At 44.1% G+C, this 12,755-nt stretch overlaps 1 protein-coding gene across 1 annotated transcript in view; it reads right to left on the bottom strand.

Annotated features, from left to right (window-relative positions):
* Positions 1-12,261, bottom strand: part of kcnab1b (potassium voltage-gated channel subfamily A regulatory beta subunit 1b) — an 81,280-nt gene extending 69,019 nt beyond the window's left edge. Inside the window, exon 1 of the mRNA XM_079488982.1 lies at positions 12,209-12,261. Coding sequence (XP_079345108.1) covers positions 12,209-12,219 — 11 coding nt within the window. The 5' untranslated portion in view covers positions 12,220-12,261. The remainder of the gene's footprint in view (positions 1-12,208) is intronic.
* Positions 12,262-12,755: the final 494 nt, after the last annotated feature.

Raw genomic sequence — 12,755 nt, 5'->3', positions numbered from 1 at the left:
GAATTTATAATTGAGTTGCAGGACATAGAATGTTGGCGAGACAAAGGCAAAGTACAGGAAGTATACAGTGAAATATAATATTTTAGACATTTTTTTTTAAGACATTTTTAGACAAATTCTAAGCAATCTCGGATTTACATATTACAAGTAGCTACGGACGTACGCTTGCCAACACACCCACGATGTCATGACTCTTTGTCTGCTTCTGTAGAGCTTTTCTCTGGGGCTTGGGAGCTTTTCTGCCGCGGGGGAAGCTGCATGTGTTGATGTGGTCTGCATACTAACTGACCACCCACACTGTAATATACAGTTTCACATGGGTGAAACAGCGGTTTGGGGTGGTATTTTTATGCTTTATTAGTATATTTAGAGAGGAGAGTATAAAAAGGACATGCAGTCCGTGCATGTCTGCCCTGTATGACTTCCATGCATTTTCCAAATTATGGACATCCTCCACTGCAGTGCTCAAATATGGATATCGACATCTATGGACATCTACAGTATGACGCCAAATGGAATATATGCCCACAGCCGTGCGCAAATATGGAGAGGACTGTCATCATCAATTATGTCAGTGCTGCAGCGCCCAATTATGGATGCAAGATCGCAAGAACAAATTACATAAATGTCAATTATCGGTCCCTCGACCTCATGAAGGAGGCAGGTTTTCGCGTCCAGGCCGGCAGGGGTGCGACGGGCAGACTCGGGGGTCCAAAGTTACTCGGATTTCAGAAGTCAATGATGTTTGGAAATAGCCTAAAGTTGTTCTGAACCAGTTTTGCCCCACAGCACCCGAGAGAAGATGCTGTGGAGCATGACGTGTAAGCCTGGCAGTGCTCATCACCGTTTTAAGCCGACAAGTGTAGATCTACAAGCAACAGCCAGTGAAAGCCGCCTGTGTCCACTCTGACGAGCACCAAAAGGTCAGACGAAACACCCACATTTTGAAAAAAAAGAACACATTGGCTAAATGTAGGACTCGTTAACCCGGTCAAAAACAAATGGGAAAAACGAAAAGAAACCTCTGAGCCGAAGATATAATAACGCTACAGAGGAAGAAGAGCAATCGGTCAAGCATACAGTGACATTGCGACAGACAAAATTTGCTTCACAAACTCACCTGAACATCGATAACAGTGCTCTGACTGAAGTAATTGCCAATGCCAAACACATACACAGTATTGATCCAAACACATGCATTCTATGCTAATGCTACAGAGTGTCAAGAGGTGAGAAACAGGTCAAGTGAGGAGGAGAGACACGCAAGACATGATGCGAGTTGGATTCAAATGCTTGCACCTCACATGGAGCATGTGGTAACTGGCTGATCCACCAGGCAAGCACCCAGCGGCGAAGTTCATTAACCAAATGAACCCTTGTGTCTCTATTCTGGGCATATCATAATAGGAAAACAATCTGCAAAAATAGGTGAACATTTTACCGAAAGTAGTTGATCTACAAGCTCACAACCCGCCGCAATGTGACACGTTGTGAGCTTTAGATCGGCTATTTTCAGCAAAGAGATTTGGTATAGAGGGAAAAGAAAGGGGAACAAGTATAGACGCCTGGCCTGTGGTACCCCTTATCAATGACATATAGAGGGTTTAAGTTATGATTGTCTGGAATCTCTAGTGATAACATGTACCCTTCTAGAAAAACAAATGTTTACTGTTCTGAACAAATCGTCTGTACACTTCTGCATGGCACAGGGTGTCTCACTAATAATAGTCACTACCGACGTGCAAATAAGGGCCTCTGTGACACCTCGGTGATGTTGTGTGCCATGATTACAGCCCTGCTCGGCAAAACGATTCTCTTGACACGTTCGCCAATTTACACAAGCATTCAGAAGACTCTTCAGTATACAATACTAAGGCATGACTCATGGTTGCGTGCGGGTGTCACACACCAACAATAGCCAATCTACTTGTAGATCTGCTATTTCCGGGGCACAACAAAGGGGCACAACGAGCCATAAATCGGGCTTCCTAGCTATAGTTTTCATCATCCTTGCGACCCCCTTCTTATACTGAGAAGTTGATCGAGAGGAATGATGCAGGGGGGACCTCCTCAACATGCTGTCATGTGACGCTGCTATTGCAGTAATCCCTCTCTTTATTTGCCATTCATTCGCCCATCTTCTCTCAGCGCTCTCTCCCTCTCTCTCTCTCTCCATAATAAATCCAATCTACGTCTCCACAGCAGTGTTCAATTCCTTCTGCTGTGGATTACCCCGCAAGCACAAGTCATTATCATGCGCTGCATGTACCACGGCACAGACAAAGAATTGAGTGTTTAATCAGCCCTAAGAGTGTTGCATTGACTCCATGTTGGCATAACGGCAAGAGTTATTAAACACTACAGATTTCACCCCAGGCCGGCACACATTCGTATGAAATATAGGTCGGATCCTATCTGAAACACGAGGTGAAGGCCTCGTTTCGCGGTGGAGGGGTTTCTGGGTTCAGCCGAGGTATGGAGCCTTGTGTGTTAAATACTTTCTAAAGATGAAATTAAGGCATTTTTAAAACTTGAGCAGTGCAGTGGAAAAGACAGGCAGGAGATGGGAGGTGGTGGGGTGACATGCTACACTTCCTGAGCTCTTTAAAGGACCATACATCATTGTCTGTTCACAATTTAAAGGACCATCCATCATGTCTATTCACAGATTCGGTCATAAACATTTTCCCATTAATGGGTATTTGTGTACATTTTGTAGAAGGTTTTGTATTTACATTACCGAACTTACCTGAGTAAGTTGCTCTGGAATGTTGACCCTAAGTATTAAAAGTCCTCCACCTTCTTTACCTCTAATGACTGTGTGGAATATTGGAACGACAACTGTAACCTCACTGGTCCACTTGGGATGTATTCTGTCATACTGTGGCTAACCTTCATTCCTCTCCTTTCCAGGGCATATCTCCATCTCTCTAGATTTCCTCTATACTTGCTCACTGTTCTCACTACAGATCACAATGTTGTCTGCAAACATCATGGTCCACGGGGATTACTAGCCTCATCCATCAGTCTGTCCATCACCATAGCGAACAAGAAGGGGCTCAGTGCTGATCCTTGATGCAGACCCACTTCCACCTTGAACTCCTCTGTCACACCTCATCACCACTGTCTTACAACTTCCATACATGTCCTGCACGACTCTAAGGCTGGGGCTCCGCTGAGTGTTGCGTCACGTTGCGTTTGGACAGCGTCAAAAAGATGAACCGGGGCGAATGGGTGATGCCGTCCAGACACCGTCCAAACGCAACCTTCGGCAGTAGAGCACGCCTTCAATGATTAAAAATCACACTCAAGTGAGTGGTGTAACTCTGTGTGTGGGGGGGGGGGGGAGTTCCAGACCCACAGGAACGCACCCAGGGTGCCGGCCCGATTCCGGCAGAAGTTCCAGACCCACAGGAACGCACCCAGGGTGCCGGCCCGATTCCGGCGAGCCGCCCCGTGTCCGAAACGGTTGAGAAATGACAGAGTTACCGTGTGGGGGTCCCTCTACTGTACCCTCTACTGTACTATACTGTACTGTCACTGTACTGACCCACAGGAACGCACCCAGGGTGCCGGCCCGATTCAGACGAGCCGCCCCACGTCCAAAACGATTGAGAAATGACTGAGTTACCGTGTGCGGGTCCCTCTACTGTACCCTCTACTGTACTGTACTGGCACACCCGAAATCACCATATATACAGTTAATATGTGCGTGTGTGTTTGTGTGTGTGTTATGTTGCGCATAGGTGGTGAAAAACAACCATGCTATTTTCGTGCTCAGACCCACCCACCCACCCAGCCAGCCAGCCACCCACACACATAGCTCCGTAAGGGAGTGGTTGCACCACTCAAAAAGGGAACATTCCCTGCGTTGACAATGACAATGGCCCAATGGCTGCAGTGGAGCTTTGGATTAACATACCTCCCTGCCACTCCAGACTTACTCATACAATACAACAGTTCCTCCCTCGACAAGGACTAACATACCTCCCTGCCACTCCAGACTTACTCATACAATACAACAGTTCCTCCCTCGACAATCGGCAACCTAGCATATGCTTTCTCTAGATCTACAAAGGCACAAGGCAGCTCCTTCTGATCTTCTCTGAACTTCTCTGGAAAGAGGACGGCCCTGCCATGCATAGTCCACTATAGATAGGTGAATGAACTGTATCTGTCTGTGGGCAGGCATATGCTGTGCCTGTGTGTGCGTGAGTGTGTGCGGTTGTATGAGTTGAGGATTAGAGGTATAGGTATTTTTGTTACGTTGTCGTTTAGCATCAGTGCAATTTGAAATGTATTTTTGAAATGCAATGTACTATTATGTAATGTAATATAATGTATTCTGTAATGTTTTAATTTATTTCTGGACTCTTGGAATATTAGCCGAAAGGCTAAAAGAGATCCAAATCAAAATCAAAATCAAATCAAACATCCTCCATGCAAATATTGCATCATTCTGTAGTACTCTTCCTTGGCATAGAACTATACTGCTGCTCAGAAATGCTCACTTAGTCTAGCTTCGAGTACTCTTTCCCATAACTTAATTGTATGGTTCATCAGCTTTATTACTCTGTAGTTGCCACAACTCTGCACATCGCCCTCGTTCTTAAAAATCACCTGCAGCACACTGTGACTTTTCCTCCATTCCTCAGGCATCCTCTGACTCAAGATACTGTTGAACGATAGTCAAACGTTCTACTGCCACCGCTCGTTGACACTTCCATATAGTCTACAGGTATAGGTCTACTGCCACCGCTCGTTGACACTTCCATATAGTCTACAGGTATAGGTCTACTGCCACCGCTCGTTGACACTTCCATACCTCTACACTGTCTACAGGTATAGGTCTAGGACCACTGGACTTGACTGAAAGAATAAGGTCGCGAATACAAGCGGCCGAAATGAGTTTTCTTCGACGGGTGGTTGGCATCTCCCTTAGAGATAGGGTGAGAAGTTCAGTCACACGAGAGAGACTCGGAGTAGAACCGCTGCTCCTTCGCCTGGAAAGGAGTCAGCTGAGGTGGTTCGGGCATCTGGTTAGGATGCCTCTCGGGCGCCTCCCTAGGGAGGTCCTCGACGCACGTCCCACTGGGAGGAGACCCCGGGGCAGACCAAGGCGCAGTTGGAGGAAACACATCGACTCACTGGCCTTGGAACGTCTCGGAATCCCCCAGGAGGAAGTCACTAATGTTGCTCTGGAGAGGGAAGTCTGGAGCACTCTGGTGGAGCTGTTGCCCCCGCGACCCAACTACGGATAAGCGGTTGAAGATGGATGGATGGATGGACAACTGGACCAACTGCCTTTCCACACTTCATCTTCGATACTGTCCTCACTTTGTCCTCACTATTCTTTGCAACTTCCTGGTTCACCACAAGGAATCTAACAAAAGGAAAAGTCACCGACTTCTCCTCTTCTCTAGGCCTACCATGCAATTCCAGCCTGCAAATTCGTCACACTGCATGGGTAGCAAACTGCAGCCAAAACTCTGGTGGAATACATTGGAGTCAAAGGAGCCGAGTGGACAAGCATATGAACACTATTTCTGAATAATTGAGACCATTGTAAAACCATCACTTCTGGAAAATAAAAGAAGGCTTATAAGCAGTGTTGGAAAGTAACTTAAGTAACTAATTACTTTCAATAATATTACTTTTTAGTGACTAGTTACTTTCACATTTTGAGTAATAATATTACATTTACTTTTTTTCCAAAAGTAACTAGTTACTATTTTCACGAGCCTTGGTGGTACTGTGGGCTTGAGTGTTTATTTATAATGGTAGACAGTGTTGGGATGGAGTTGCTTTGCAGGCTGCTGATCCGGTCTAGACTCTAGAGCGGATACGGAAACAATGTACACTTGTCTGTACATGTGAAAAGTCTTAGTGTTCATTTAATTCAAATGGAACCAAATGGACCCATCATGATGTGTACATTATACAGTACACTTTTCAGAGTTAAATACATGTTGTGGCTGATAATAATTCCCAATGAATTACTCATGCCGGCAGGCTAAACCTGGGAGCTAAAACAATATGTAATATTATGACGCGCCACAAACAATGATAAAATGATTCATATCCAAACGAGCTCATAAGTTTAAAATGTTTATATATAGTTCAGTGCACCAAATATTACAATACAATTTCAATAAATAAATATATGTAATAAATATGTGCAAAGAATCCAAATCTAAACAGTGAGCAAACAAAAGTGAATGAACCAAAACATCAATAAAGTGCGAGTGCGGTCAACAAAAAGTATCGCTCCCAGCTCACCCTGCCTCCAAGTTCAACAGTCCCTCGAGTGAGCTGGTAGACACCTGTATTTGTGACTTGTCTGGTGGCCACCCACAGAGGCGCTCCCACCAATAATGGAGCGTCAATGCGGTGCCCACACCCATCACCAATCAAGTGAAAATAACTGTGACTAAGCACCTTTTGGCTCCTACAATACACAATGTAGGCTGCAGAAAAGGGAGGGAAAACTGCTAATGTTGAGTAAGACTTTTGGGGACAAAAGATGCAATTACTGGGGGCGAGAAAAAAAGTTAAAGTAAAGTAAAGTAATAAGTAACTAGTTAGTGTTTGCTCATGAGCTGGTCCAGCCGGCTCCGTATTTCATCTTCCGTTGCAATTTCACCCATGAGTGTCATCATGGCGCTTCCCCGGCATCCAGTCACGTGACTCACAACCCTTCCTTTCGTTAGATTTAAGCAATATTACACGAGAGGGTGTGCGTTACTGTCATTAATGGCACGCCTGCGTTGCTGCAAGAACAAGCCGAAGGCGAGTTCTGTCCACAGTAACCTCTTCTACTCTTCGTTCTCTCTCATTTTCCTCGTTCATCAACTCTTCAAAGTATTCTTTCCATCTTACCATCACACTTCTGGCACCTGTCAATACATTTCCATCTCTATCCTTAATCACCCTCTAACCTGTTCGACCTTCCCATCCCGTCTCGCCAACCTGTAAAAATCAATCTCTCTCTCCTTAATGTCCAGCCTAGCATACAACTCATTGTATGCCCTTTGTTTGGCCTTTGCCACCTCCATCACCTTACGCTGCATGATTGCATCTCCCTGTACTCTCCTCAATCCTCTGTGTCCCACCTCTTCTTAGCTTAGTCATCATGTTGACATCATAGATGCATCATAGACCGGCTAGATACACATAGAAGCCACAACAACTTGTTGTTTATTGTTATTATGCAATTTTTTGGGTATTTCTGCTGTATTTGTGATAGTGGGAGACGGACGGCAAAGGCAGGAGAGAGGGGTTTGAGCCTGGCTGGTACTGTGCATGTTGATGCTGTCGGGCAGAAACTTTGTATCTCCATATTTCATCCTTTTATGTTGTTTTGTTGTTCCTACTTTTGGGTTTTATAAATATTTAACCAATGAAAAGTAGGCTATTAACAAGAGCTTACCGGTGCATTTCTTGAAGAGTAACGGTTTTGGACATACAAGGTTTCCACCCGACAGCGATGTTGTATTACCTCTCAACAGGTTTCAAGTAGATTTTCACACAGGACTGAAATGAAAGGCATCCAATGGCTTCTTTGAAAACCAAACAAGCCACAATATATGCTTTGGAAAAGTAGTGTCAAGTATTAGTGTGAGTCACAATCAATGGGCCAAACACGCCGACCACCGGTATGGGCCTTGTTGTCCATGACCTGCTCCTCGCCTCCTCCCAATCATCATCATCATCATCATCATCACAATCCAATGTCACTCTCATATGGATGGATGGATGGACAGACAGACAGACAGACAGCTTCATTATAGAGCATGGCGGCCATTTTGTGGTTCCACTGTTTTTTTCCCATAGAGATTTCCGAAGATATTTATATAAATTATGCTAAGCCTGGAACCGAGCCATGCAGGCTCCTGGTGAACCGTGGCCATAAAACATACAGTATGAAAACTGAAAACTGCAAAAACGGGTATTGATCAAATAAAAATAATAATCAAATGTTGATCATTCACCAGGAGCCCTGTTTGTCGGCTTTGGGACTGTGACTAGGATTCTTTGACTTGGCTCTCAGGCGTCGTCTCTTAGAATTTAGTCTGCTGGTGGGATCATTAGTTTCCCCGGGCGGGCCTGGGTACTGACGGACATCACACACACACCAAGTGGACACCCAGCTCAACACCACCATGAGAACCATAACCGGCACTATTCGCTCCACACCACTCCCCTGGCTCCCAGTATTATCAAACATAGCACCCCCACATATCCGGCGAGCAGCAGTCTCTCAAAGGATGCTTCAAAAGGTCAAAGACTCTCCCCACCTACCAATCCATGCAGACATATTCAACCCACCCACTGCTCGACTCCCATCTAGACGACCAATTTGGAGGAACCCCCCATCAGCTGACTTCACCATCCAATCAGCTTGGAAAAGGGAATGGGAGTCCAATGAGGTCCCAAACAAACACCTGGTGTCAGACCCCAACCAACAGGTCCCTGGCACCACCCTCCCAAGGAGACAGTGGTCTACGCTCAATAGATTCAGGACTGGACATGGCCCCTGCTTGGCCAGCCTTCACAAGTGGGGCAGTAGCCCAAGCCCACTGTGTGCGTGTGGTGAGGAGCAAACTATGGAGCACATCATAGAAGTTTGTCCTCTCCAAAGACTGGAAGGAGGATTAATCACCCTCCATACAGCAGACCAGGAGGCAACCGCTTGGCTAAAGGACTTTGCATTCGCTAAATAAAACCAGGAGCCCTGGATGGCTTTGTTCCAGCTTAAAATAATGAATATAAATACTTCTCCATGATGGGACGAATGAACGGGATTTCTATCTGTGGAACCACCACTGCTATGCTCTGTCAGAATATGATCATCACTCTGGTAATCACAGCTGTCTCCAGCTAAATGTCACATAGGTCTACCATCAAATCCAACAGATGTGTAGTGTGAGTCGTGACGCTGTTGAATGTTGACATTTTCATTCTGACAGCTCCATGCATGTCTAGTGACCCTATATGCGTTCCCCGTCGGCATTATGTAGGGTCTTAATGGTACTTAGGGGAATACTAGAGGCGAGCAGAGAAGGTTATTGGGGAGCCGTTACTGAACAACATGCTGCAGGGTGCCAAAACACTGCTCATACAGTCACTATTGATAGAAGTGATGTTCTTCGTGTGTGCGAGCAGCACACATCAGCCACAGGACGTGACAGCGTTATAACAACGATCACTAAATAAAACATATGCCGGGTGAGTTTACAATCAAGAATTATTATTCAACGTGCCCACCATTAAACAACATTAAAGACCACTTATGAGAGAATACGAGGGATCATGTCGTATGTATATGGAAAGCTGGATAGAATGTAACAGATAATGCTATCAGACCAGTTATGAATTCAATTAGTGTCACAATTGTCGAGCCTGCCTGAGAAAATGATGTGTAATAAATGTATATATAATATATAACAGCTACCACCATTGACAACAGATATCTAGGAACAACCATTAGCATAATGTTGAGCATTTGGCACCACGAAAACAAATAAGTTACTTTGATGCACACCAAAGCAATGACATGTTTGTGTATAAACGATAATTAATTAGTACTGTGCGGCTACTGAGCACATTCATAACAGTTATATTTAGTCTCATTTTAGGTTGGTTATTATCTATCACACACATGCACAATGCCACACACACACACACACACACACACACACACACACACACACACACACACACACACACACACACACACACACACACACACACACACACACACAGTAACAAGCAGACTGACCTTTTGGGGGGGGGGGGGGGGGGGGGGGGGCTTGCCAATACCACTTTCAGGTGCTTTTCGAACTTTGCTGTTGTCTAAACCAGGGTGATGGATAATATTGTAGATCTGTTATTTTGTGGATTTGTTTACATGTTTCCAATGACTTAAATCGTATGCCCTATGGTCCCACTGATTTCGGTTCTCACTTCTCCCCAGCTGGCGTGAAGATAAATAATTGTTATTTCCCGTTTATCTCCTCCCTGTGAAAAACATGTTTTTGCCCTTGAGTTTGTATGCTCCCGAAGCAGACATTCCGTCTCCCTCGCTCTCCTATTTACGTCTTAAAAACGTTATATTAGTCGGCACGGCCATCAGTTTTAGTGTGCCAAGTACACCTCCCAGCTATAGGTGCCGCTATTACTCACTTTTTGTAAACTCTGAACTCCAAATGCATTACTTCCCCGTGTCAGAGATTGTTTTGATTTCATATTGTATATAATGATCTCACTGATGATGTGTCAGAGAGAGATCTTTGTAACGCTGTACGGACATATCATTTTCTCTCCCGATGTAATATAGCAAATGGAAAATCCTAAGTGTTGGCGTGTGGACTTCTCTTCTTTCGTGTCTGGTGTCAAAATAATTTTAAGGTATTCTGGTATACTCTGAAATACTTTTACTCTGCCTAATTCTCTCATTTTAGTATTGTAGTTTTCTTCTAAAGTATTTATCCTTAAAAGGTATTAATATAGAATTACAGTTTAACATTATAACATTAAAGATAAAGTTAATATTCACTTGGTTTAAAAGGTTTTACAGTCCTTCTGACTTGAGTACTTGTACTCTATTACATTCTTCCAATTCTCCTCTTACAACAGAGTTTTAGACATTAAAGTGTTGGTTTATTATTATTCATAATAGGTAATTATGTAATCCCTTAAAAATACATAACCTAGGGGTTCTCAATGTTTTTGGCTGGGGACCCTCGGAAATTCTTTGGCCATGTGTCTCACAGGTCAATATTCTCTTACGCCATCTATGTATCGCTTACTCCTGTCAGTCAGCATAAGTATCACTTAGCCTGCTCGTATCAGCACGGGTTGCACATATCAGCTACTTAAATGACATTTTAGAAGGTGTTTACATGTACATGTAAAAAGCAAGCAACATATTCTGCCTCATCATCACCTTCGCACCTGCTTGAAAAAGGAACTGGGTGTGTGGGAGTCTCTTCTTAGAATTTGCCTCAGGTCTAAATGGGTGGCAAAATCACCAAAGACATAACAGTGAGCACAATACATATCCTTAGTGTTAATTTACCTCCGAAGCACAAATGGAACCAAATTGACCCGTAAGGGCACACGCATACGAGTGGACAAAAGGTCCATTTGGTTTCATTTGTACACTATTTGGAATTAAATGAACACTGAGAATTGTCTCCTGCATGTGTCTTTCAGAAATCTAATTGTGGGTGGTAATGAGAGCTGGATCATGCTGTGCTAAGGAGTCTCCCTGATTGGGAGATGAAAAGGGCATTAAGTATTTAATAGCATAGGAAACCTGCTGCAAGTTAAAGTTTAATTCATTTAATTCCCATCATGCCCTATAAATGATACAAATGACCATTACCCAGACTGTTTACACTGGCACTGTATTAGGTCTCAGTTCAAACTCAGTTCAGACTTACATCTGTATAGAGTAGGTGTATGCAATACTGTACTTATTGTGTACTGTCATAGATTTGGTAGACTAAGAACCGGATAAAATCACTAGTGTATGTTAAGCTGGTGATTAAGTCTGAACATTATTTGGTTGCCAAAATCTGCACTCTTCAAACGCCATCTTTTAAATCCTCTTGTCTGTAATATCATGCACAAGTTACAATATCTGTATTTTACATAGTTCTATATTTCCATAATACAGATTGCAATATTTGCTACATTCTCCATCCATGCCATACACAACACAATATACTGTAGAATGCAGCCCAGCACTAGCACTATTAGCAGTAATGAAGATGTGCAGCTAACAAGCAGACTGACCTTTTGGGGTAATAGGCAGCTAGTCAACTCCACTTTCAGGTGCTTTTCATACTAAGAACTTTACTGTTGTGTTGTCTAAACCAGGGGTTCTCAACCTTTTTAACTGCATGGGGACCCGCGGAAATGCTTTGGCCATGTCTCACAAGTCAAGTATTCGCTCACTCCATCTATGTATCGCTTACTCCTATCAGTATTAATAGCCTGCTCGAATCAGCACGGGTTGCACCTATCAGCTACTTAAACGATATTTTAGAAAGTGTTTACAAATGGAACCAAATGGACCCTCCATCCATGCCTTACACAACACAATACTGTAGAATGCAGCCCAGAGCACTATGAATATGGTCATCTGAATATATCCAACGTATATGAAATTCTAAACACGCTTTTTCATAATCAATTTTACCTGTAGACCATGTTGGTACTAGACTGGACTGATCCCTGTAGAGCAAGCCCATGAAAATGGACAAACTCCTCCAAGTGCAGCTGCTCGAGGGCTCTCCTGGCTCCTATGGCCCTTGGAAGGCAACTGGTGGTGGGTGGGTAACTGGGTCCAGCCCCTTGCCGCACAGAGCTGGGGCAGTGGTCCAGCCTCTGCCCCCTAAGCCTGGGGATAGGGATCTCACTGCAAGCTGCTTTCAGATACATGCTTGGATCATTCCTTTTGCACAGACACTCACACTGTGCACACGTACTTTTACTTGTAGGCTACTGAGAAACCAGCCCCAAAACAGCCCCTTCTAAATGCTAGCTTAGCGATGGAATGCTGATTTTCATGTGGGGCTATTTAGTGGAGAGTTTGACATCATCCCTGAATGCACCAAAGCAACTGTCTAATATCTGTGCAGAAACAGCATCACATAAACTTCACGTGTAGCTCTCTACAAAGACAGGTTTGGTACAGTTACAGTATACACAGTACATACTGTACAAGGCAGCCATACATAAGGCAG

The sequence above is a fragment of the Electrona antarctica genome, assembly GCF_951216825.1.
Source record: "Electrona antarctica genome assembly, chromosome: 19".
Taxonomy (NCBI): Eukaryota; Metazoa; Chordata; class Actinopteri; order Myctophiformes; family Myctophidae; genus Electrona; species Electrona antarctica.
Note: the sequence above shows the minus strand (reverse complement) of the source record. Positions and strands in the feature narration are given on the sequence as shown.